The 24,569-nt window shown below is 35.6% G+C and overlaps 3 protein-coding genes across 5 annotated transcripts; 2 read left to right on the plus strand and 1 right to left on the minus strand.

The window, feature by feature from the left end:
- The first annotated feature begins 1,145 nt into the window (after window positions 1-1,145).
- LOC125655307 (uncharacterized) lies at window positions 1,146-11,705 on the plus strand. 2 transcript variants are annotated; one of them, XM_056143924.1, is made up of 2 exons: window positions 1,146-1,181; window positions 10,344-11,705. In XM_056143924.1, the coding sequence occupies exon 2, from the start codon at window positions 10,960-10,962 to the stop codon at window positions 11,638-11,640; it is 681 nt and encodes a 226-aa protein (XP_055999899.1). In that variant the 5' UTR covers window positions 1,146-1,181; window positions 10,344-10,959; the 3' UTR covers window positions 11,641-11,705. The 2 variants fall into 2 exon arrangements, with proteins under 2 accessions (XP_055999899.1, XP_048741510.2); XM_048885553.2 differs by having other exon boundaries at window positions 1,149-1,190.
- Window positions 11,706-14,763: 3,058 nt separating this feature from the next.
- On the minus strand, window positions 14,764-17,230 carry LOC125655308 (complement C1q-like protein 3). The gene is made up of 2 exons (XM_048885555.2): window positions 16,888-17,230; window positions 14,764-15,566 (listed from the first exon to the last, which is right to left on the minus strand). The coding sequence occupies exons 1-2, from the start codon at window positions 17,180-17,182 to the stop codon at window positions 15,145-15,147; spliced, it is 717 nt and encodes a 238-aa protein (XP_048741512.1). The 5' UTR covers window positions 17,183-17,230; the 3' UTR covers window positions 14,764-15,144.
- Window positions 17,231-21,290: 4,060 nt separating this feature from the next.
- On the plus strand, window positions 21,291-23,476 carry LOC125655306 (uncharacterized). 2 transcript variants are annotated; one of them, XM_048885552.2, is made up of 2 exons: window positions 21,291-21,357; window positions 21,908-23,476. In XM_048885552.2, the coding sequence occupies exon 2, from the start codon at window positions 21,918-21,920 to the stop codon at window positions 23,202-23,204; it is 1,287 nt and encodes a 428-aa protein (XP_048741509.1). In that variant the 5' UTR covers window positions 21,291-21,357; window positions 21,908-21,917; the 3' UTR covers window positions 23,205-23,476. The 2 variants fall into 2 exon arrangements, with proteins under 2 accessions (XP_048741509.1, XP_055999900.1); XM_056143925.1 differs by having other exon boundaries at window positions 21,291-21,335.
- Window positions 23,477-24,569: the final 1,093 nt, after the last annotated feature.

Below are 24,569 nucleotides of genomic sequence, written 5' to 3' on the forward strand. Positions count from 1 at the left end.
AATAGGAGTAATGGTAATGTTAAATTTTCCAAGTAATTGCTTTGTAATAGACCCCAGGCCTGCTGGCTAATAGTAGCCAACTTTTCCTGGTTCAAGTAGCTGACTACTAGTAGTCAACTCTTCTCTTTTTAAGTAGCCAGTTACTAGTAGCCAACTTAATAAATCTTTCTTAAAGCTTCAGTGCCTACCGTTCGATAGGTTTGGACAGAAAAAGGAAACACTCATTCTGGTTGTTTTTGAGGAGATGATTGATTAATGAATATTGTTTAACGCCCTACTCGAGAATATTTCACTCATATGGAGACGTCACCACTGCCGGTGATGGGCTGCAAAATTTAGGCCTATGATCGGCGCTTTTGGCCTTTGAGCAGGGAGGGTTCTTTATCGTGCCACACCTGCTGTGACGAGGAGATGAACCGGTCCCCAAACCTACCCATTTTACCTAGAACCTCAAGTTGCTGCATGGTCACCATTAATGCACGTCATCATCCCAGTAGGAATATCAATTGTCAACGTTGAAACCTCCGTTAGTTTTGAACGCTGTATCAGTGCTGATATTTCAACGTTAAAATAGTACCGCCATTATGCAGAACATATTGGATTAATGTTGATCAGTTGGAAGATTTAAATATTAATTAAAATTCTAATTAATACTTCAGTGTTCACTGTCCTGTATAGTACAGATAAGTAATCTGGACATTGAATATCTATACTTCGTCACTCTTTATTTGGAATTAATGATAAACGTTTACATTGAGAAATGCGATACTTTAGAACAGTGTAAAACTACCACTCACAAACGTCGGAATCAATATAGATATAAAAGATACATAATTGGAATAATATTGTTTGTGCAGATGGACATATGTAAGCATAATGTTCTCAATTAAGAAGTGAATAATGCCTTTTATATATATATAAAAAAAGTCAATGACAGACATGTCGCTCTTTGGTTGAGTGCATTGAGAAGATTGTTCTATAACTGTTCATTGGTGGTTATTGGTATCAGTGCACCCTTTTGTCCAGTCAGGTGGTAAAATTGACATCGGGATATTAGAAATTTAATGCTTTTGTTTACAGAATATGGTAACACATGGAGTGCATTGGAATTTTTTTTATATAAATCTTTTGTGGTAATTAGTAGTATTGCATCCAATTGACCAGTTAGGTGGTGTATAAAGGTGCATAAGGTAAAATAATATTTGAATTATCATTTTTTAAAAGTTTCAACTGCATTTTTCTACACATGTAATATTACAAACGAGTAAACAGCGTTTTCTTTATATTGGTAAAATATTTATAAGTAGTACTTCGAGTTCTAACGTAATTTCAGAGTAGAAAGTATTGCATTACTTGTATTTCATTCCTACTGAATTTTGAAATTACATTTTCGATTTCTTATTGAACAATCTATGAAAGCCTATTAGTATCATGTAAAAATTAATTCACATTCCATTATCTCGTAATTACGAGATAGTTATTTCGTAATTACGAGAAAAGATTTCGCTAAAAATACGAGATGTTTATCTTGAAATTATGAGGAAAGATCTCGTAATTACAAAACAAGATCTCGGTGTTAAGAGATAATTATCTCATATTACAAGAAAAAATGTCGTAATTACGAGAAATGCTCCCGTAATTACGCGAAAATATATAGATATAAAGCCGAGTTAAACAACTTATGAATAGCCTTGGAAGCATTTGATTTGGTAATATTACAAATGAATAGATAGGAGTTTCTTTATATTGGTAGAATTTTCATTAGTAATACTGAAAGCTCTAACTTACATTTAAAGGAGACTGTAATGAATGATTTCGTTCTTATCTACCGATATTTCTAAATTCTGAAAATAAATCTCATCCCAAGGACCGCCCCATTTGTCGCCTCTTACGATAAGCAAGGGATACTTAAACTTTACTTGTATGAGTTGTCGTTGTCTCCCTAATAACTAAGACTATATGCATGCAATAACATGGCTTAATCATTTGTGATAAAAGGGCCCCCTTTTCTCATCTATCGTGGCCGGCGACAGTATGTTGTCTCGGATAATAATATGTACCGCGATGCAAAATATATGCCTCGTCCGTTCCGTCATGATACGTGCATATCATCGCCGTAGACATGTGCCGGACATGTACTATCATAATGTGAACTCAATGCCAGAATGACAAGGGTCTTGAACTTTCATACAACAGTCACATTTAAGCATAATGATAGTTTAACTTTAAGTCTCAATATACCTGGCGAATTGCCAATACGAAGCTAAAGTGACCAGGGTTAAAATGTAAATATGTTAAAAGAGTATTTTATAGAATTTAAATAGTTTCATTGTTATTGATATCTGTATTAATATAGGGAGGTGACCATTCTACATTGATCCAGTGCCTTTTTATGGGATTCGAAACTGTGACTGTGAGATGTATGAGAGTTTGACTTCTAGGCGGGCAATTCTACTTTCACTTTAAACGGTAAGTTGAAAAGAGCATGCTGCATCTTTGATGTAAAATATCTCGAAAAGGAATCAAGGACCCTATTGCAAATTTGGCCTTGTTGGAAAGGTTAGGAATTTTGCTGAAAGTTGATATCTGTCATTATACTGGGGAAATTTTTTTTTTTTGAATTAGGAGGGGTTGAAAATGGGTATATTTTCCTCATTTTTGTTGCTTTTTTACTTCCAGGATGGCAGGTGCCTGAGTGTATCTCGACCCATTTCCAGGCTAGCATCAGATGTCATGATGGACCTTTAAAATCTTTCACATGTGTGCTTTCAAGAACCATATACATTATTTTTGAAAATTGGTTGCCATGGTAATAAAATCTGAAAATTAACACATGGACTTCTGAAGGCGAATTTTCCTCCATTTCCTGGTAGTTTGTGACCTTAAGCACAAATCAGCTTGAAACTTGAATTTTCCAGGCAAGAATTTTTTTGTTTATTGTGTTTAAATATGATGTTTATGCTTTAAATATGAGGTTTATACTTAATATTATTGATTTCATTGAAATTGAAGGTCATCGATTAGTAAATATGTCAGAAGTATTCTTAGCAATTGGTCGAGTGTGAGTGCAAGAAATTTCTCCTCAGCCATAAATTTTCTATGAAAGTTTTTTGCAATGCTAATGATGGATAGATGTGTGTGTGTGTGTCTGTCTGTCTGTCTGTCTGTCTGTCTGTCTGTGTGTGTGTGTCTGTCAATCAGTGAGTGAGTGAGTGTGTGTGTCTGTCTGTCTGTCTGTGTGCGTGTCTTTCTGTGTGCATATGTGTGTGCGTGCGCGCGCATGCATGTGTACGTGTCTGTCTGTGTATGTGTTTGTCTGTGTGACTGACTATGTGTTTGTGTGTCTGTCTGTCTGTGTGTGTGTTTGTCTGTGTGTGTGTTTGTCTGTCTGTATATGTATGTGTGTGTGTTTGTCTGTCTGTATATGTATGTTTGTCTGTGTATACCCGTTCTATGTGTGTGTTTATCAGTGTGTGTCTGTCTGTGTGTGTTTGTCTATGTATGTGTTGTGTGTATCTGTCTGTGTGTCTGTCAGGTAGTCATAGAGAAACAGATAAAGCTTCAGAATATAAATTTCAATTTTATTGAATTCACTGTATATTGCATAAGGATCACTAACATAGGTGTGATACACTGTACATCTAGTGGAGTACACCGACTTTTCAGAAACTTTTTGATATGTCATCCATACGCATCCTGGCATGAAACTGCTTCGCTTCTGTTTGTCTATTTGAATTACACCAGTGGATCTACATAGGCTAGCTTAACTATGACATCATAATATAACACGTAATGTGATGTCATAATAGAGTAATGACATCAGATTTTTTTTTTTTTTTTTTTTCTTGGCTAGAGTTATCTTCCTTGACAAATATTCTTCTTCATACAAAGGTGTCTTATTTTGACTTATGTTTATTAGATAAAAGCATGATATCAGGGTAATTTATTAAAGATGTGACGGTTTAGACGAACCAATTTTTAGGGCAAATTTCTCATTGAAATAAGTTTTTTTGAACTTGAAAAAACAGAAAACAGACTCTCCAGGATTGCTCAAGTTAACATCCTTACTGGCCATTTCAGGGTTTTTTTCTCTACAATTCCTTTTATTTCACATCAAATTTCCTTAAAATACAATTCTAGTCTTTATTTGGAATCAAAATCGCATGTATTTCACTCAGTTCTGGGTCTTTTATTCTATTTTCAACTTTACCAAGGGGAAGAACTCTGCTGGAAACAGTGATGTGAAGAGGGCAGTTTTTGTTCACTCATTTCAAGATATAATGAACAATAACTCCCCATGTATGATACATCATTTTACTCGGAAAAACTTAAATTTTTAAACAGTATAGGTATTTCATGATGTCGTAGAATTTCCGCAGTCTTTAAAGTCTCAATATACCTGGCGAATTGCCAATACGAAGCTAAAGTGACCAGGGTTAAAATGTAAATATGTTAAAAGAGTATTTTATAGAATTTAAATAGTTTCATTGTTATTGATATCTGTATTAATATAGGGAGGTGACCATTCTACATTGATCCAGTGCCTTTTTATGGGATTCGAAACTGTGACTGTGAGATGTATGAGAGTTTGACTTCTAGGCGGGCAATTCTACTTTCACTTTAAACGGTAAGTTGAAAAGAGCATGCTGCATCTTTGATGTAAAATATCTCGAAAAGGAATCAAGGACCCTATTGCAAATTTGGCCTTGTTGGAAAGGTTAGGAATTTTGCTGAAAGTTGATATCTGTCATTATACTGGGGAAATTTTTTTTTTTTGAATTAGGAGGGGTTGAAAATGGGTATATTTTCCTCATTTTTGTTGCTTTTTTACTTCCAGGATGGCAGGTGCCTGAGTGTATCTCGACCCATTTCCAGGCTAGCATCAGATGTCATGATGGACCTTTAAAATCTTTCACATGTGTGCTTTCAAGAACCATATACATTATTTTTGAAAATTGGTTGCCATGGTAATAAAATCTGAAAATTAACACATGGACTTCTGAAGGCGAATTTTCCTCCATTTCCTGGTAGTTTGTGACCTTAAGCACAAATCAGCTTGAAACTTGAATTTTCCAGGCAAGAATTTTTTTGTTTATTGTGTTTAAATATGATGTTTATGCTTTAAATATGAGGTTTATACTTAATATTATTGATTTCATTGAAATTGAAGGTCATCGATTAGTAAATATGTCAGAAGTATTCTTAGCAATTGGTCGAGTGTGAGTGCAAGAAATTTCTCCTCAGCCATAAATTTTCTATGAAAGTTTTTTGCAATGCTAATGATGGATAGATGTGTGTGTGTGTGTCTGTCTGTCTGTCTGTCTGTCTGTCTGTCTGTGTGTGTGTGTCTGTCAATCAGTGAGTGAGTGAGTGTGTGTGTCTGTCTGTCTGTCTGTGTGCGTGTCTTTCTGTGTGCATATGTGTGTGCGTGCGCGCGCATGCATGTGTACGTGTCTGTCTGTGTATGTGTTTGTCTGTGTGACTGACTATGTGTTTGTGTGTCTGTCTGTCTGTGTGTGTGTTTGTCTGTGTGTGTGTTTGTCTGTCTGTATATGTATGTGTGTGTGTTTGTCTGTCTGTATATGTATGTTTGTCTGTGTATACCCGTTCTATGTGTGTGTTTATCAGTGTGTGTCTGTCTGTGTGTGTTTGTCTATGTATGTGTTGTGTGTATCTGTCTGTGTGTCTGTCAGGTAGTCATAGAGAAACAGATAAAGCTTCAGAATATAAATTTCAATTTTATTGAATTCACTGTATATTGCATAAGGATCACTAACATAGGTGTGATACACTGTACATCTAGTGGAGTACACCGACTTTTCAGAAACTTTTTGATATGTCATCCATACGCATCCTGGCATGAAACTGCTTCGCTTCTGTTTGTCTATTTGAATTACACCAGTGGATCTACATAGGCTAGCTTAACTATGACATCATAATATAACACGTAATGTGATGTCATAATAGAGTAATGACATCAGATTTTTTTTTTTTTTTTTTTTCTTGGCTAGAGTTATCTTCCTTGACAAATATTCTTCTTCATACAAAGGTGTCTTATTTTGACTTATGTTTATTAGATAAAAGCATGATATCAGGGTAATTTATTAAAGATGTGACGGTTTAGACGAACCAATTTTTAGGGCAAATTTCTCATTGAAATAAGTTTTTTTGAACTTGAAAAAACAGAAAACAGACTCTCCAGGATTGCTCAAGTTAACATCCTTACTGGCCATTTCAGGGTTTTTTTCTCTACAATTCCTTTTATTTCACATCAAATTTCCTTAAAATACAATTCTAGTCTTTATTTGGAATCAAAATCGCATGTATTTCACTCAGTTCTGGGTCTTTTATTCTATTTTCAACTTTACCAAGGGGAAGAACTCTGCTGGAAACAGTGATGTGAAGAGGGCAGTTTTTGTTCACTCATTTCAAGATATAATGAACAATAACTCCCCATGTATGATACATCATTTTACTCGGAAAAACTTAAATTTTTAAACAGTATAGGTATTTCATGATGTCGTAGAATTTCCGCAGTCTTTAAGCACAAATCAGCTTGAAACTTGAATTTTCCAGGCAAGAATTTTTTTGTTTATTGTGTTTAAATATGATGTTTATGCTTTAAATATGAGGTTTATACTTAATATTATTGATTTCATTGAAATTGAAGGTCATCGATTAGTAAATATGTCAGAAGTATTCTTAGCAATTGGTCGAGTGTGAGTGCAAGAAATTTCTCCTCAGCCATAAATTTTCTATGAAAGTTTTTTGCAATGCTAATGATGGATAGATGTGTGTGTGTGTGTCTGTCTGTCTGTCTGTCTGTCTGTCTGTGTGTGTGTGTCTGTCAATCAGTGAGTGAGTGAGTGTGTGTGTCTGTCTGTCTGTCTGTGTGCGTGTCTTTCTGTGTGCATATGTGTGTGCGTGCGCGCGCATGCATGTGTACGTGTCTGTCTGTGTATGTGTTTGTCTGTGTGACTGACTATGTGTTTGTGTGTCTGTCTGTCTGTGTGTGTGTTTGTCTGTGTGTGTGTTTGTCTGTCTGTATATGTATGTGTGTGTGTTTGTCTGTCTGTATATGTATGTTTGTCTGTGTATACCCGTTCTATGTGTGTGTTTATCAGTGTGTGTCTGTCTGTGTGTGTTTGTCTATGTATGTGTTGTGTGTATCTGTCTGTGTGTCTGTCAGGTAGTCATAGAGAAACAGATAAAGCTTCAGAATATAAATTTCAATTTTATTGAATTCACTGTATATTGCATAAGGATCACTAACATAGGTGTGATACACTGTACATCTAGTGGAGTACACCGACTTTTCAGAAACTTTTTGATATGTCATCCATACGCATCCTGGCATGAAACTGCTTCGCTTCTGTTTGTCTATTTGAATTACACCAGTGGATCTACATAGGCTAGCTTAACTATGACATCATAATATAACACGTAATGTGATGTCATAATAGAGTAATGACATCAGATTTTTTTTTTTTTTTTTTTCTTGGCTAGAGTTATCTTCCTTGACAAATATTCTTCTTCATACAAAGGTGTCTTATTTTGACTTATGTTTATTAGATAAAAGCATGATATCAGGGTAATTTATTAAAGATGTGACGGTTTAGACGAACCAATTTTTAGGGCAAATTTCTCATTGAAATAAGTTTTTTTGAACTTGAAAAAACAGAAAACAGACTCTCCAGGATTGCTCAAGTTAACATCCTTACTGGCCATTTCAGGGTTTTTTTCTCTACAATTCCTTTTATTTCACATCAAATTTCCTTAAAATACAATTCTAGTCTTTATTTGGAATCAAAATCGCATGTATTTCACTCAGTTCTGGGTCTTTTATTCTATTTTCAACTTTACCAAGGGGAAGAACTCTGCTGGAAACAGTGATGTGAAGAGGGCAGTTTTTGTTCACTCATTTCAAGATATAATGAACAATAACTCCCCATGTATGATACATCATTTTACTCGGAAAAACTTAAATTTTTAAACAGTATAGGTATTTCATGATGTCGTAGAATTTCCGCAGTCTTTAAAGTCTCAATATACCTGGCGAATTGCCAATACGAAGCTAAAGTGACCAGGGTTAAAATGTAAATATGTTAAAAGAGTATTTTATAGAATTTAAATAGTTTCATTGTTATTGATATCTGTATTAATATAGGGAGGTGACCATTCTACATTGATCCAGTGCCTTTTTATGGGATTCGAAACTGTGACTGTGAGATGTATGAGAGTTTGACTTCTAGGCGGGCAATTCTACTTTCACTTTAAACGGTAAGTTGAAAAGAGCATGCTGCATCTTTGATGTAAAATATCTCGAAAAGGAATCAAGGACCCTATTGCAAATTTGGCCTTGTTGGAAAGGTTAGGAATTTTGCTGAAAGTTGATATCTGTCATTATACTGGGGAAATTTTTTTTTTTTGAATTAGGAGGGGTTGAAAATGGGTATATTTTCCTCATTTTTGTTGCTTTTTTACTTCCAGGATGGCAGGTGCCTGAGTGTATCTCGACCCATTTCCAGGCTAGCATCAGATGTCATGATGGACCTTTAAAATCTTTCACATGTGTGCTTTCAAGAACCATATACATTATTTTTGAAAATTGGTTGCCATGGTAATAAAATCTGAAAATTAACACATGGACTTCTGAAGGCGAATTTTCCTCCATTTCCTGGTAGTTTGTGACCTTAGTTTACAAGTTAATTAATCAGTGGTACAAAATAGATTGCCATGATAAAGCCTTTGCACTTTAAATACGCGAATAAACTTTTACTCAATAAAGCTAAAAACATTTTGGCGTCTTTCCGGTTACCTGACCGACCCTAATTTTTTTCTCCCGACCCTATTTTTCAGATAACTTCCAGTCCTTAATTTACGTACACTTCGTTTTTCAAATTCAAAAAAAATTTGATAAGTTCGGGCTCGATATTCAAATTATCGGAAATTTCAAAATGGTGTCTTGCATGCTTTCTGCAAGTAGATCAACATCGATATACATGCAATCATTGATTAAACAGGGAAAATCAATTGTCTAAATGTCATTTTTGGTCTATGATAGTATTTTACCCAATAATGAACACTTGATGCTACATGTCAGTACTCATAAATGTCTGTATCGTGAAAAAGTTTCTTCCCGATTGATACAAGGCAAATATTGAGTGAATTAAAAAAAATCAAAAAAGAGTTTTGCCTATTTTTTTCCAAAATGTAATCAGAAATAGACCTATGTTTTGGCCCAAGTTAATTGTCTAACTATTCTAATGATCTCCTTGGCAAGCTTCGATCGAAAAGTTATTTCTTACACCTGGTACATGTATTTAAAAAAGCATTTAAAAACGATGGGAACATAAGAGGAGATCAATATCTATAAAGTTTATGAGATAATTGTTCCATAATTATGAGATAACTGTCTCCTTATTACAAGTGTTTTCGCTATTACGAGATAATTATCTCACAATCACGAGAACATTATCTCACAGGGGGATCAGCACTGACGCTAGTTCGGTAGCCCAAGGTTAGTACATTTTGTCCCGAGCAATCTGAACATCATTCAAGAGTAGTAAGGTGAACTACTGAAAAATCAAAAACCTAATGGAATGGACTAATGTTTAATCTTAAGCGCAACCGCGTCAATTCTGAAATTCGAAAAATATAGCTTGTATCACTGCAATGCAAGAGTAAAATCAGACGCTAAAATTTATTTATTTATTAGAAAGTCATTTTGTAACAGAAATGCTGAATTTTGCCTCTAGATTTTGAAAGATTTTCACGTAGACACCCCCCCCCCCCATCCAGCCCCCTTGTTTTGCCTCCGAGAGTCGGACTAGTTACTGACCTAGCAGGACTAGTTTATACAGAATCTGGTAGTCCTTTAACGTTCTATGGTGAAAACGTTTGTGTCGAGCACTGATCTCGTAATTAATTTTCTTGTAATTTCAAGCTAATCATTTCGTAGCTATGATATCCTTTCTCGTAATTACGAATAGGCTTTCGAAACAATCTTGTCAGTTTTATGATCTGAGAAAATGTATTTTCCCTCGTAAATTCTACAAATATATGTTTGGATAGTGAAAAGATAAAAAACAAAACAACCGAACGGTATACATGTAGCTCTCCTTGTACTTTTCAGGTTTTAAGGTGTATCCCCACTACATTACATCCTCGATCAAACTGAACATTAGAATTGCGCTGTTTTTGAGTATACTTGTTTTGAAGGAAAGTCTAATGACGCAATCAGTCATTCAATTGCAATTTACATGTAATTTCATTATATCATATCCATTAATACTTCGATTAAATGCTTTTGTATTTAAGAGTATATTGTTCTTATACTTCAGCTCAACAATCATGAAGATTGTACATCTCTTGTTGTCCGTATTCTTGCTGTTTCTGGTCAGTAATCTTCAAGCTGACGTCGGGGACGATGTAAAAGAAGTATCTGACGCTGTAAAGGTCGGAATCGACGCAGCCAATGTCGTTACTGACATCGTATCTGGCGTTAAGATCCTTTCCAAATTCACAAAAATCATGGGTGCTGTTGCCCCCTTCCTGGCAGCCATTGGTCCTCTCATGGACCTCATAACTCTGTTTCTTCCTAAGCAAGAAGATCCAACATTGACTTTCTTGAAAGAGCAGTTTTCGAGGGTGGATTCCAACTTCAGAAATATGGAGAGGCTTTTCGGAGAAGTTACAAATCTAATCAAATCAAAAGGAATCAAATCACAGTTTTCAGCTATTGAACAAAATGTCAATGGGTTGTCACACCGTCTTCACATGTTGATGAAAGCTCCGAAAGAAGCCGTTAAGGGTCAGAAGTCTCGATTTATATCGTCATTTAAGGCTAATTATCAAAATGCAGCGAAAAAAATATATGATGGTATAATGAAACATCAATCTTTTACGGACAGTATCCCGAAAGAAGCGATGCAATAAACAAATCATGATCGGAAGAAAATGCAGAAGGTAATGGCCAGATGTTTTGGACTCCTTGTTACGGCTGTGAAAGTCAACTTAGCTTTTCTAGAACTGACCAATAGAAAGGCCAGTTATAAAATGGAAAAAAATCACTGGGAGAAAGACATCAAGGAAGTTCTAGAGAAAGTGAAAAGTGTAGATGCGGAAGTCACTGATGCATGGAAAGACCAGAGGTTTAGAGATTTAAAAGATCTTTCTGCACAATACAAAGATGATAGTAACAAAGAATTTGCAGACCGACTGTATGAATTTTATTCAGAAAAATATTACTGGAGAGACTGGGTCGTCATTGTATACAACAAAATGGCCAAATCCTGGACTGGGAAAAACGGACATGACTTTCGTCTTTGTGGAGGGGACGAATATTTGGAAAAGGACGGCAGAAATGTGTTAACATCGAGCGTAGCAAAGGAAAAGAGGAAGATAAACACTGCCTACTACAAAAAGAAATTAAGTAAAGTTACAACTGAAACTGTGGTTTGGATTCATTATGCCTGGTCCGCAAAGGATGTACTAAAGCAAATGACGAAGTTTAGCAGCGGGTCTGACGTATGCATGCGGGCCGTTATATCTGATCGGGAGGCAGCACAAAGTAAAAGTGCTTCTGGTCGCTTAGCTAGCAAATGGAAGTACTTTTATAACATGTACGTTTTCGGTTGAGAACGTGCACATCTGCTTTTACTAATGAGTAGATTAACAAATAAAAGTGGTCCAAAATTTGAAGATGCTTTTGTTTCATATTTCTTCCAAAAGAAACAAAAATGTGTATGGAAACTTGGTGTTCCCACGTGTGGTTTCAAAAAACTTTAAAGTTATTGCAGAATCAATCAATCTGTTGACATTCTAGACTTGGTTCCATTTTATCATTTCAATATAAAACTTATACGGTACCAATTTTGATGCACCAGATGCGCATTTCGACAATTTATGTCTCTTCAGTGATGCTCAACCGAAATGTTTGAAATCTGCAATAACAATGAAGTTTTAGAGCTATTATAGGCAAAAACAGTGTGCCAAAAAGTGGAGTCAAATTCGTTTAAGGATAAGAGCTATGCGTGAGGGAGATAATCCTTCATTTTGAAATGAATTTCTAAATTTTATAACAGCAATTAAATATACATCCGTATTTTCAAGCTAGTAACGAGGTACTTAGCTACTGGACTGTAGAGACCCTCGGGGACTAACAGTCCACCAGCAGAGGCCTCGACCCAGGGGTCATAATGTAAAACTTGTACGGTACCAATTTTGATGCACCAGATGCGCATTTCGACATATTATGTTTCTTCAGTGATGCTCAACCGAAATGTTTGAAATCCGAAATAACAATGAAGTTTAATGCTATGGTCAAAATCATATGAACATTTCAGGCATATAGGTTTTTTTGTATGAAAATATTGCAATATCCCTATAATTTGGAGGAGCGTAAAATCAGGGGGAGCCCCCCCCCTTTTTTAACGACGTTTATTTTCCATTATTCTTTAATGCAAATAAAGACATATTGGGAAACAGCCACCACCCCTCCCTTAATATTTTTGACAGTAGTTGTAAATAGGAAGTATAAAACTTTGAGGTTATATTTGTAAAAAGAACATGTGGGTTCGTCTTTGTTTCATTTTTCTTTCATTTAGACAGGTAATCATTTTCTTGAATTAGGTGAGTAAGGTACACCTGCCGATTGCCGTGAGCCTTTTATCTTGATTAGATGATCCGTAGTCAAACTCAGCGTGCCAAGAACGGCCTGACAATTGATGTGAAACACGTCAGACAGCATTGGACCCAACGAAAAGCTGTATTGGCAAACGAGATCATAATCACGACTATATATAGAGAATTTGCGAAATGCCGATTTTAAACGAGACTGTTGAAACCCTATGACATCAACTTGTTTGTCAGTACACTACCTCGATTTAAAACCTGATCATATGTAGAACAAGCTCTTGCGCATCGAATGAGTCGAGAGATATAAACACCATATGCAGGTGATAATGGAATGCTGCTACATAGATATGGAAAGTTGACGATGGAGAAGATGAAATCATCCCGTTTGTCATAAAGCTGAGTTGTTAGTTTGCCGTTAACTTTTTTTCAATAAAATGTGTACGTACGAAGCAGAAGTGGACGACTCTGTGGTGTCTTTTACATCAAGTTAACAGGGATATATCGAATCGACATATGAATGAAAATTATTATCAATAATAGATAATACGTTGTCGATATACATGTATTCAAATGTCGAATTGAAGGCTACAGCAAGATATTTTTTCTACTCACATAGACATTTTGGGATAAATTCCGGTTAATATGAATATAAAAACAGATCAGCTAACAAAGGAGCACAATTCGTGCCCATGGAAATTTCAACAAACTGTTGGAAGACCTGATCACCAAAGACCTCGAAAACATTGTCAATGAGGAGTTCCAAACATATTTTTAATTTCAACTTCAGAATACTTGTGCGTGGAATCAAGAGTGGTTTTTAACAAAGTAATATTTTGGATGACTGATCACTAGAATCTGATATGAATATTTCCGTTTTCCATTGATGTGATTAATTGATCACCTGGATATCTATATCTTGATGCATTGATCACCCGGGTGTTGATAATCTATATGTTGATAGTGTCGATGAATTGATTATCTGGATGTTGTTAATGTCGATGAATTGATTATCTGGATGTTGTTAATGTCAATGAATTGATTATCTGGATGTTGTTAATGTCGATGAATTGATTATCTGGATGTTGTTAATGTCGATGAATTGATTATCTGGATGTTGTTAATGTCAATGAATTGATTATCTGGATGTTGTTAATGTCGATGAATTGATTATCTGGATGCTGTTAATGTCGATGAATTGATTATCTGGATGCTGTTAATGTCAATGAACTGATCATGTCGATATTGATGTATCACTGAGATTTATCGAGAATTTAACAACGTAATGTAACCACTGTGTGAAGACGACAGGACGTATTTCATTTAATCTCATCCCAATATCTAGTAGCTATGATTTTAATAAGTTATCGACTTCATCAGGAATGAGACATACATCGCTGAAATCCAGTACAACTTCAACAGACAGGCATTGGCTTTACTGGCAGCACTCCTCTTGCATACACCATCATAGTCAAGCAAACCTTACCATGAAAGGTGAAGATAACGAACAGTGATCAATCTCATAACTCCTATAAGCAATACAAAATAGATAGCTGGGCAAACACGGATCCCTGGGCACACCAGAGGTGGGATTAGGTTCCTAGGAGGGGTAAGTATCCCCTGTCGACCGGTCACACCCGCCGTGAGTCCTATATCCTGATCAGGTAAACGGAGTTATCCGTCGTCAAAATAAGTGTGCCATATATTATTCTTGAAAGAGGCAGAAAAATATCAAACTGAAATGCAGGTGGAATTCTATCGGAAAGGCACTACCAATTAGTCAATCAATCAGCAAGGATGATGATGTAGACATTTACCAAAACTACCTTTTAAAAGCCAGGTATTTCAGCTCTCGAAACTCCAAGGTGGTATCACTTTATCTTAAACCAAACACAGAAGTTAATGATCCGATTCCCATGTCCTGCTTGAATGTTTTAAAGAAAATACAAATGTTTAAAGTTGTAAAGTTCATAGGATAAATGAGATCAATATATAGAATATGAATCCATAAATACTACAGAGGCGGATCTACACAAATTTCCGGGAAAGGGTGTGTGTGACAAATTTTCCACCCCAAAAAGATTGTTGCGATCAAAATTTCCACGAAAAAAATGGTGACGAGTACAGTTTATCTTTTCATTCTGTTTGTATTTCCTGTATAAATAAAATGAGAACTTACTTAAATGCATATATATGCAAAATACCATTCCATTATTTGAAGTTTTAAACTTCATTGCTTTAAAGAGAACACGAAGAGAGTAATATCGAATTTTGCATTTATCGATATGCAAAGCATTAACACATAAATGCACTCGAAACGTTGCTCGAATCGGTGTTGCTGTACACCATGCGATATTCTCCAAGCTACGCACGTTTCATTCCAGATGTACTCTCTACCAATATGTACTCCCGTTTATTTGGATTCCATATATGAGGCAGAACAAGTTTCTTCTCTGATTACCAGCTATGCTATGCTTGATTACCACCTATGCTATGATATGCTCTTGGTTATAGCATTGCTATTATTTTATGCCCCGTAAAGAATGTGTACGTGGAATGCAAGAAATCGGCCTGTTTGTAGAAAACTTGTAACCAAACTTCATCGCCCGTCTTCAGTTTCACCACAAGCGAACCGGATGCCAAAATATGTGAATTAAAGCTAGCATACGTGCACGTATCCACCTCTTGCTTTCCGCTAACGTACGCCCCAATGTACGCATTAGTTCCGGTTCGTATGAGGTAATTCCACGTGAAGAAGTACAACCCTTGTTCCGGAGCTTGGAATTTCCCACTGGAAGAACTGAATCCCTCACCAATGTTTAATTTGGCGTCATCGAATTTTATTATCGTTCCTGGTGGTAAATCATAGTGGTGCTGACTTATTCTGGAGAAGAATGCAACAGGTTCTCCTAATTTGTTTTTGATGTCACCTACAAAAAATACGGATATCAATTGATGATAATTGCAAAGAAGTACCTGATATCGTAATTTGGTTATTCATTGTGGCCACTGTTTGAAGCACAAAGAAAATATCTTCAACGAAAAATAATGGGTCCCTGTTTATAAATTTATAAAAACCTCCATGTGGAATATACGCCTTCAAATCAAATCATGTTTCACAGGTATTAACCCACTTTTATGATTATCCATTTTTTTAAATTCTGTATTTGACGCTAACTATCACCTCTCCACATAATTGACGATTTTCTTTTGCCGAAAGGTGCGCTGTTTAAACAAGCAGCACTGCCAGACTACGCGGATTCACAGGTAAAGGTGTGCTTTTCATTATCCCTATATTCACTAACAACTAATCTTATACACAGGGGCATAATTATTAACTTACCTGAGCCAAAGGCTCAAGTGAGCTTTTCTGATCAAAATTTGTCCGTTATCTGTCGGCGGTGTCGTCGTAAAATTTTCACATTTTCATTCTTCTACTACAGAACTACTGGGTCAATTCAACCAAACTTGGTCAAAAGCATCCTTGTGTAAAGGTTTTTAAGTTTGTTCAAATGAAGAGTCATTCCCCCTTCAAAGGGGAGATAATCACAAAAAATGCAAAATTAGGGTAGGGGGTAGGGGGTCACAATAGGGAATCGAAGTTTTACATAGAAATATAATAGGAAAAATCTTTTAAAATCTTCTTCTCAAGAACCACTGAGCCAGAAGAGCTGAAATTTATATAAAAGCTTCCTGACATAGTGCAGATTCAAGTTTGTTCAAAGCATGGCCTCCGGGGATAGGTTGGGGTCACAATAAGGAATCGCAGTTTTAAATAGAAATATATAGAAAAAATCTTTTAAAATCTTCTTCTCAAGAACAATTGGGCCAAAGAAGTTGGCATTTACATGAAAGCTTTCTGACATAACGCAGATTCAAGTTTGTAAAAATCATGGCCTCTAGGGGTAGGTTTGGGCCACAATAGGTATTAACTATTAAGGTTTTACATGCAAATATATATATGGAAAGTCTTCAGATAAGGGTCAAGGTGATTCAGGAGATGTGGCCCAAAGGCCTCTTGTTTCGAAAATCTTTGACAAAAACTTTCTCAATATACCCCCACCTCTTTTAAGATTCACGAGATCCGATATCATGGACGGATGTGTAGATTTTGAAACCATCCATTTTTATAATATATTCAAATACACAACTCTCTCTCTCTCTCTCTCTCTCTCTCTCTCTCTCACACACACACACACACACACACACACACACACACACACACACACACATGCATACACACACACAAACCTATTTGATTCAAAATTTCCCGGGTAGTATTCGCCATAATTTCGTTCATCATCGTCGTCTTTTCATCCAGATTCCTCTCGATGCCTGACAGTGCTCGTTGAACTTCATCTTGTTTATAGTAATCGAAAAATTTCAGTTCTAAAGCATGGATTTCATCCTTGTGTGTTAATTTCATAGAGTTCACTTCTTGTCGAAATTCTGTATACAAATCATGAATTTGCCTCTCCTGTATATAGAGAAAACCTGCAACAAACGCAACACAAACAGCGATTAAAAAGTCCTTACTGACAGGCATTACTTTACAGCAAAAACCGATCTAGCGATAAACTGAAACCTGCGCAGACTTCTGAAAACCTATCCTACTTTCGATTTAATCACTAACTTTAAGAATTATTCATGCGTGATTAAATAACAAAATATTCTGTGTTGAAGTTTGTGTTTACTATGCATGTATAGCGAACATGAACTTTAAATGATTAGTTGTAATAAGGAATCTACTATACCGAGCCCATGGAGTCCAAAATGATGTCCTAAGACGGTGTTATATAATGTGATTTTACTGTGATTTCTGTTAAAATCACAACTCGCATATATAAAAAATATTTTATTTTACAATTTAATGAGACATAATACCGAGTTATGCGGAGCGTGAAATGGAAATCCGTATTTGGACTTGATTAATTAAAAGTGTGGGAATCACCTTCATTAACGATGCACATCTTCCGACTACAAAGCAGGATAATTAGTCATTTCTGTGGAAACGAGGGGGTTATTTATATTCGGTCTTTCCTATCCCCCTCAAACGACGGGAATAGGAAAGACCGAATATGAATAACCCCCTCGTTTCCACAGAACGAGAGAGATAGGAAAGACCGAATATAAATAACCTCGTTTCCACAGAAACTAGATAATTAGATATATTTAACCTCCGTAATAAACAATGATAAACACCTGTCGTTCTGATAATTTTTGATTTTTGAAAACACAGAAGTGGACTTATAAATCTGGCTCTAAGACACATTGACAGGCCCCTATTTATTTAGTCTTTAATTCTTGTATAACCTGAAGGCAATAGAAAAGTTCCACTGGCATTGCATATGTCGAAAGTTTAAAGGAGTACCCGGAATTAATTAAAGTAAACCACCTATTTTGATTACCCGTTGTCCGTCGTCTGTCCGTGTCTGTCTGTAAACTTTCTAAATTTTCATCTTCTGGGCCAATTTCATCCAAACACTTGGTAAACATCATCCATTGATAAAGGGAATCCCCGTTTGTTCACAGGAAGGACCTTGTCCCTTGAAAGGAGAGATAATCACGAAAATGCAAAAATAGGGTGGGGTCATTTAGAAATCTTCTCAAGAACCACTGCATGGACCAGAAAAGTTCAAATTTACATGAAAGCTTCCTGATATAGTGCATATTAAAGTTTGGTCAAATCATGCCCCCCCCCCCCCCCCCCCCCGGAAATTTACACGAAAACTTCCTGGCATAGTGCAGATTCATGTTTGTTCAATAGTTCCAATAGATGATCCTTGGGGGTAGGGTGGGGCCACAATAGGGATCAAAGTTTTACATTCGACTATATAGGGGAAATCTTTAGAAAACTTCTTCTAAAAAAGCACTGGGCCAGAAATGTTGAAATTTACATGAAAGCTTCCTGACATAGAGTAGATCCAAGTTTGTGCAATCCATGGTCCCCGGGGATAAGATGTGACCCCAATGGGGGATCAAAGTGTTATATGCTGATATATGGAGACAATCTTTTAAAATATTTCTTGAACTATTCAAGCTAGGCTAGGGCTTTCATATTTTATATATACATATTTTACGGAAATACCTATCATGTGAAGGAATGGTGTGTGATCTTGACCTGGAAGTTTGACCTACTTTTAATTAAAAATCTTACCTATACAGTATGTTCTGAATTATTTAAAGTAGATCTTTCATATTTTGTAAATATATTTCTTATGGCAAGACCTTTCATTCTATATCATGATCTTTGACCTTGTTACCTTGAACTCGAAGTTTAACCTACTTTTAAGAAATCATAGGCTATTAAATATATTCGGAACTATTTCAAGTGGGGCTTTCATACTTTATATATAGATTCTTTATGGCAAGACATTGTACAAAATGGTGTTTGATCTTTTAACCTTGGAGTTTGGCCTCCTTCAAAAAAAAAAAAAAGAAGATAGCTGACCTATTCAATATTTCCTGAACTACATTTGTATTTATCCATATTTTGTTTATAGGATCTTTAGGGCAAGACCTTATCATTTTGTGAAGCGTGGCCTTGTGACATAGGCCTGGAAGTTTAACTTACTTTTAAGGTAGCTCACTACACTAAAGCTTATACTCTGTATGACACCACGTCTCAAGATGGCGATTTAAATGTTTTGAAATGTTATTTGTATCGATCGATTTGTTTGTCTTTCATCGTAGCTCAGTGGTTAAAGCAATGGGCTGGAAAAAGAGAAAAAAAAGAAGAGAAAAAAGCAATGGGCTGGTGAACCGCAGATCTCGAGTTCAAATCACCCAGAGTCTTTTATTCATGTGTTGAAATATTTTTTTTTGAAAATCATGTTTTTATCCAAATTTGTATATTATTTGCCTTTTTGGCATATATATTTATTGTATATCATCATATTTTATATAATTAAATCAATTCGTACTGATTTGAGAAACTATTTCTGGGTGTAGTGAACCACCTTAATAAAAATCTTACCTATATAATATCTCCTGAACTACATGTATTTAAGATAGAGCTTTCATAGTCTGTACATAAATTTCTTATAGCAAGGTCTTTCATATCATACCATGATCAATGACCTCGTGGAACTGTAAGACCATGTTACCAGAGTTGTATTGGTGTTAACTAAGGCATCTCTGTGTTGTGTGAATTCATTTTCAGTTATGTTGCGATCCTTTGGGGCTAGGTTGGGACCACAATATGGGGTATAAAAGAGCTAGGTACGTTAGGAAGCAAAATCGGCCTTGTCTACAAAGATCAAATTAAACACATAAGATGTCCACAATATGCCATTGTCAGAACACATTAATTTTTCCATATGTCTCTTGTCGTTTTCTTGTAAACGTTAGTTAAATATAGCGATGTTTCTAACCAAAAAAAAAAAAAAAAAACCCGCACATAACGTCATGGGAATAAAGATTGATAAAACAAAATCAGGTGAGCGATGTGGCTATGGGCTTCTTATTTTTGGTTTTGTATGTGTGTGTGTTACCAAATCAATTAATGGAGTTTATTATGTATAAAGTTTGGCTAAAATAACCTATAAAAACAACTTAAGAGCCCCGGAACCCTGAAACTTCCGGCTTTGTCTGGACCCATTGTGGGCCTTAAGGTGAACCCCAGCCTAATTGGGCCCCCTTTCAACAAATCCTGATTCCATCACCGATTATGAACCCCAATTTACAAATGAATTGAATGCCTTTTCAGATTCTTAAAACACAATACGTGGTTCTTTCTCAAATTATTTGAAAGCTTGTATTCAGCTCATAAAGCGAATATCGGTACGGAATTTCTGAGGTATTCGAAGAAAAGTGACTGCTCTTTCAAAGTTTGGGTCTATTTCTTTTGATATGTCTGTGTCTTACGTGCGACATTTCTAAATAGACAAAGAACACTATAATTTTGGTTGTTGTTAAAAAATATAAATGTACCAGTCGCTCAAACCTACCCCATTTATGTAGACCCCCTGCGATACTAGATCGTTTTCCGATGGTCACCATGCCGCGCGTCATCATCCAAGTAGGAATATCATTGATTCAACAGAAATTGTCAACGTTAAAACCTCCGTTAGTTTTGAACGTTGTATCAGTGCTGATATTTCAAAGTTACAATAGTCCCGTCATTATACAGAACATATTGGATTTATGTTAATCAGTTAGAAGGTTTAAATATTAATTAAAATTCTAATTAATACTTCAGTGTTCACTGTCCTGTATAGTGCAGATAACTAACCTGGACATTGAATACCTATATTTCGTCATTTAACTTCTGTATTTTGAATTATGATCAGCGTTTACATTGAGAAATGTGATACATTGGTACAGTGTAAAATAACAACTAACAAAACATTACAATTGATATAAATATAAAAGGTATGTAATTGGAATAATTTTGTTTGTGCAGATGGGCATATGTAAATATAGTGTACTTAATAAAAATGGGAATAGCTAAGGGCCTTTTATAAAACTTCCATACGTCAGTGGCATACATCGTCTTGTTAAATATCACACGTCAGTGGCATACATCGTCTTGTTAAATATCACACGTGTTCTTAAATTTGCACCGTTACATCAAACATAATTCTTTTGTGAACAGGATGCAGTATGACATTGAGTGCATTGAGAATTTTGTTTATAAATACCATTATCTGGTCATTAGTAACATCACACCCCCTTAACCAGTCACGTGTTGCATGAAGGTAAAATCTTATCGCACAGAAGGTAAAATACCGTTGATTTTTTTTTTTTATTTGAAGCGCATTTTTCTACACATGTAATATTACAAACCAGTAAAGAACGTTTTCTTTATATTGGTAGAATATTTATAAATAGTACTTAAAGTTCTAACGTTCAAAGAAGACTGTAATAAATGATTTCGTTATACTTACTAGTATTTCTAAATTTTGAATATATATATTTTTGATTTTTTATGGATAATCTGGTCATTTTAATGAACTACGAAAATGTTCACTGCATTTCCCCCGTAAATTCTATAAATGTGTGTTTGGGGACAGTATCCAAAGGCACTTGTTTCTGTACATAACTTACGACTTCTGTATACTAATAATAACACGTGTTATTATTAGTATACAGAGGTCGTAAGTTATTTACAGAAACAAGTGCCTGTGACAGTATCATCTCTTTGTACCTATCAGGTTTTCAGGTGCACCCCCCTAAAATGATTGTACTCTATTGATCGAGTAAACTTGTCTTAAAAGAAAGTCTAATGACACCAACTGTCAGTTAAGATTACATTGTTCTTGTACTCCAGCTCAACAACCATGCAGATTGGTCATCTCTTGTTGTCCGTGTTCTTGCTGTTTCTGGTCAGCGATCTTCACGCGGACGTCGGGGACGATGTACAAGAAGTATCTGACGCTGTGAAGACCGGAATCGACGCAGCCAATGTCATTACTGACATCGTATCTGGTGTTAAGATCCTTTCCAAATTCACAAAAATCATGAGAGCTGTTGCTCCCTATCTGGCAGCCATTGGTCCACTCATGAATCTCATAACTCTGTTTCTTCCGAAACAAGAAGTTCCGACATTAACTTTCTTGAAAGAGCAGTTTTCGAGGGTGGATTCCAACTTCAGAAATATGGAGAGGCTTTTCGGGGAAGTTACAAATCTAATAAAATCAAAAGGAATCAAATCACAGTTTTCAGCTATCGAACAAAATGTCAATGCGTTGTCATACCGCCTTCGTATGTTAATGAAAGCTCCGAAAGAAGCCATTAAGGGTCAGAAGTCTCGATTTATCTCGTCATTTAAGGCCAGTTATCAAAATGCAGCGAAAAAAATATATGATGGTATAATGAAAAATCAATCTTTTACGGACAATATCCCGAAAGAAGCGATGCAATATACAAATCATGATCGGAAGAAAATGCAGAAGGTAATGGCCAGATGTTTTGGACTCCTTGTTACGGCTGTGAAAGTCAACTTAGCTTTTCTGAAATTGATCAATAGAAAGGCCAGTTATAAAATGGAAAAAAATTACTGGGAGAAAGGCATCAAGGAAGTTCTAGAGAAAGTGAAAAGTGTAGATGCGGAAGTCACTGATGCATGGAAAGACCAGAGGTTTAGAGATTTAAAAGATCTTTCTGCACAATACAAAGATGATGGTAACAAAGAATTTGCAGACCGACTGTATGAATTTTATTCAGAAAAATATTACTGGAGAGACTGGGTCGTCATTGTATACAACAAAATGGCCAAATCCTGGACTGGGAAAAACGGACATGACTTTCGTCTTTGTGGAGGGGACGACTATTTAGACATGGACGGCAGAAATGTGTTAACATCGAGCGTAGCAAAGGACAAGAGGAAGATAAATACTACCTACTATAAAAAGAAATTAAGTGAAGTTAAAACGGAAACTGTGGCTTTGATTCATTATGCCTGGTCCGCAAAGGGTGTACTGAAGCAAATGGCGAAGTTTAGCGGCGGGTCTGACGTATGCATGCGGGCCGTTATATCTGATCGGGAGGCAGCACAAAGTAAAAGTGTCTCTGGTCGCTTAGATAGCAAATGGAAGTACTTTTATAACATGTACATTTTCGGCTGAGAACGTACACACTAGCTATTTACTAATGAGTAGATGTATAAATAAAAGTAGTCCAAATGACAGTACGAAAGCTCATTGAGTTCAGTTTTGTAGCTGAAAAAAAAAAAATAAGCGCAAGTTTCGCATAGCTTTAATTTGCGTTATAACGCGAAAAATTTACGTTATAAAGCGAAGATTTTGTATATGCATATCTCTTGATATAATTTGACTGCTTTATGTAAGATCATCTTATTGACCTTGAATTCCGTAGTACTTAAATTTTGGAACATACATGTATTATGTTATTTGTCACATAGGAGAGGTCTTCCTAGACAATAAAATGTGTTAAATCCAAACCAAAAGCATATCAAATGGCAAAGTTCGTTAGAAAGGTTGTTGTGAGAATTCTATTGGTTTTCCAAAATATGACAGCCAAGGACATGTAATCTTTGACAAATGTGGATTCATGTATTATCGGAAGAAAATGACTTAGGTCATCAAGTGCTTTCTAGAGACGTTCTGGTACATGTAGGTTTTGCGGGTTATCAACTGAATTTTTAAAAAAAAATGTAGATTAAGCATTGTTTACCGGTACTCAATAACATAACGTAACTTCTGAGATTTGGTGGTTAATAATCCAATAGTTATTTCAAATTCTGTGACATTTTAAGGCATAATTTCAATGGACAAATCTTATCTCCCGTATTAAAAGATGTTGATAACTACTATTAAGCAATACTGGTATACATGAATTATACATGTAAATGTAACTTCTATTTTGCATTCAATAAAACTTTGATAGCACATTTGCCAAACATTCTGAAATATGCGTGTGTAAAATGTAAAGTTTCGTGTTAGATAATGCCACCCTTTTGTCAGCTACGAAAATGGGCTTTCAAATAAATACACATGCCAAATATGAGACCTCTACCTTTTATGTTGTAAAAAATATGACTATTAAAGTTAGTTTTTTGCCAGACAGATGGACAGGCCAAAAATTATATCCCCCCCACCCCCAAGTCTTTGATTCCAGGGGCATAAAAAATCAAATAAGAATTTCCTGCAAAATGCTTCATCTTCAAAGCAAGTCTTTATCAATTAACTACAAAGTATCATGAAATTCTGTTCAGCAGTTTCAGAAGAGTTGAGCCGACATGAACAGGTCTGACCGAGAAGTTAAATGCATTATAACCTCCACAACTCATGGGGTATAATTACATGCATACACACTGCACATATGTAAGAATTCACTGTACATGTAGTATCTGCATTAAATTGCATATAAATTTACCACAACATTTTGGATCTTCTTTTTGATGTCATTGTTATTGTAAAATGATATTGTGATGTGCATTGTCAAATAAAGCACAATTATCTGTATTTTTA

Source organism: Ostrea edulis, chromosome 7 (genome assembly GCF_947568905.1).
Source record: "Ostrea edulis chromosome 7, xbOstEdul1.1, whole genome shotgun sequence".
NCBI lineage: Eukaryota > Metazoa > Mollusca > Bivalvia > Ostreida > Ostreidae > Ostrea > Ostrea edulis.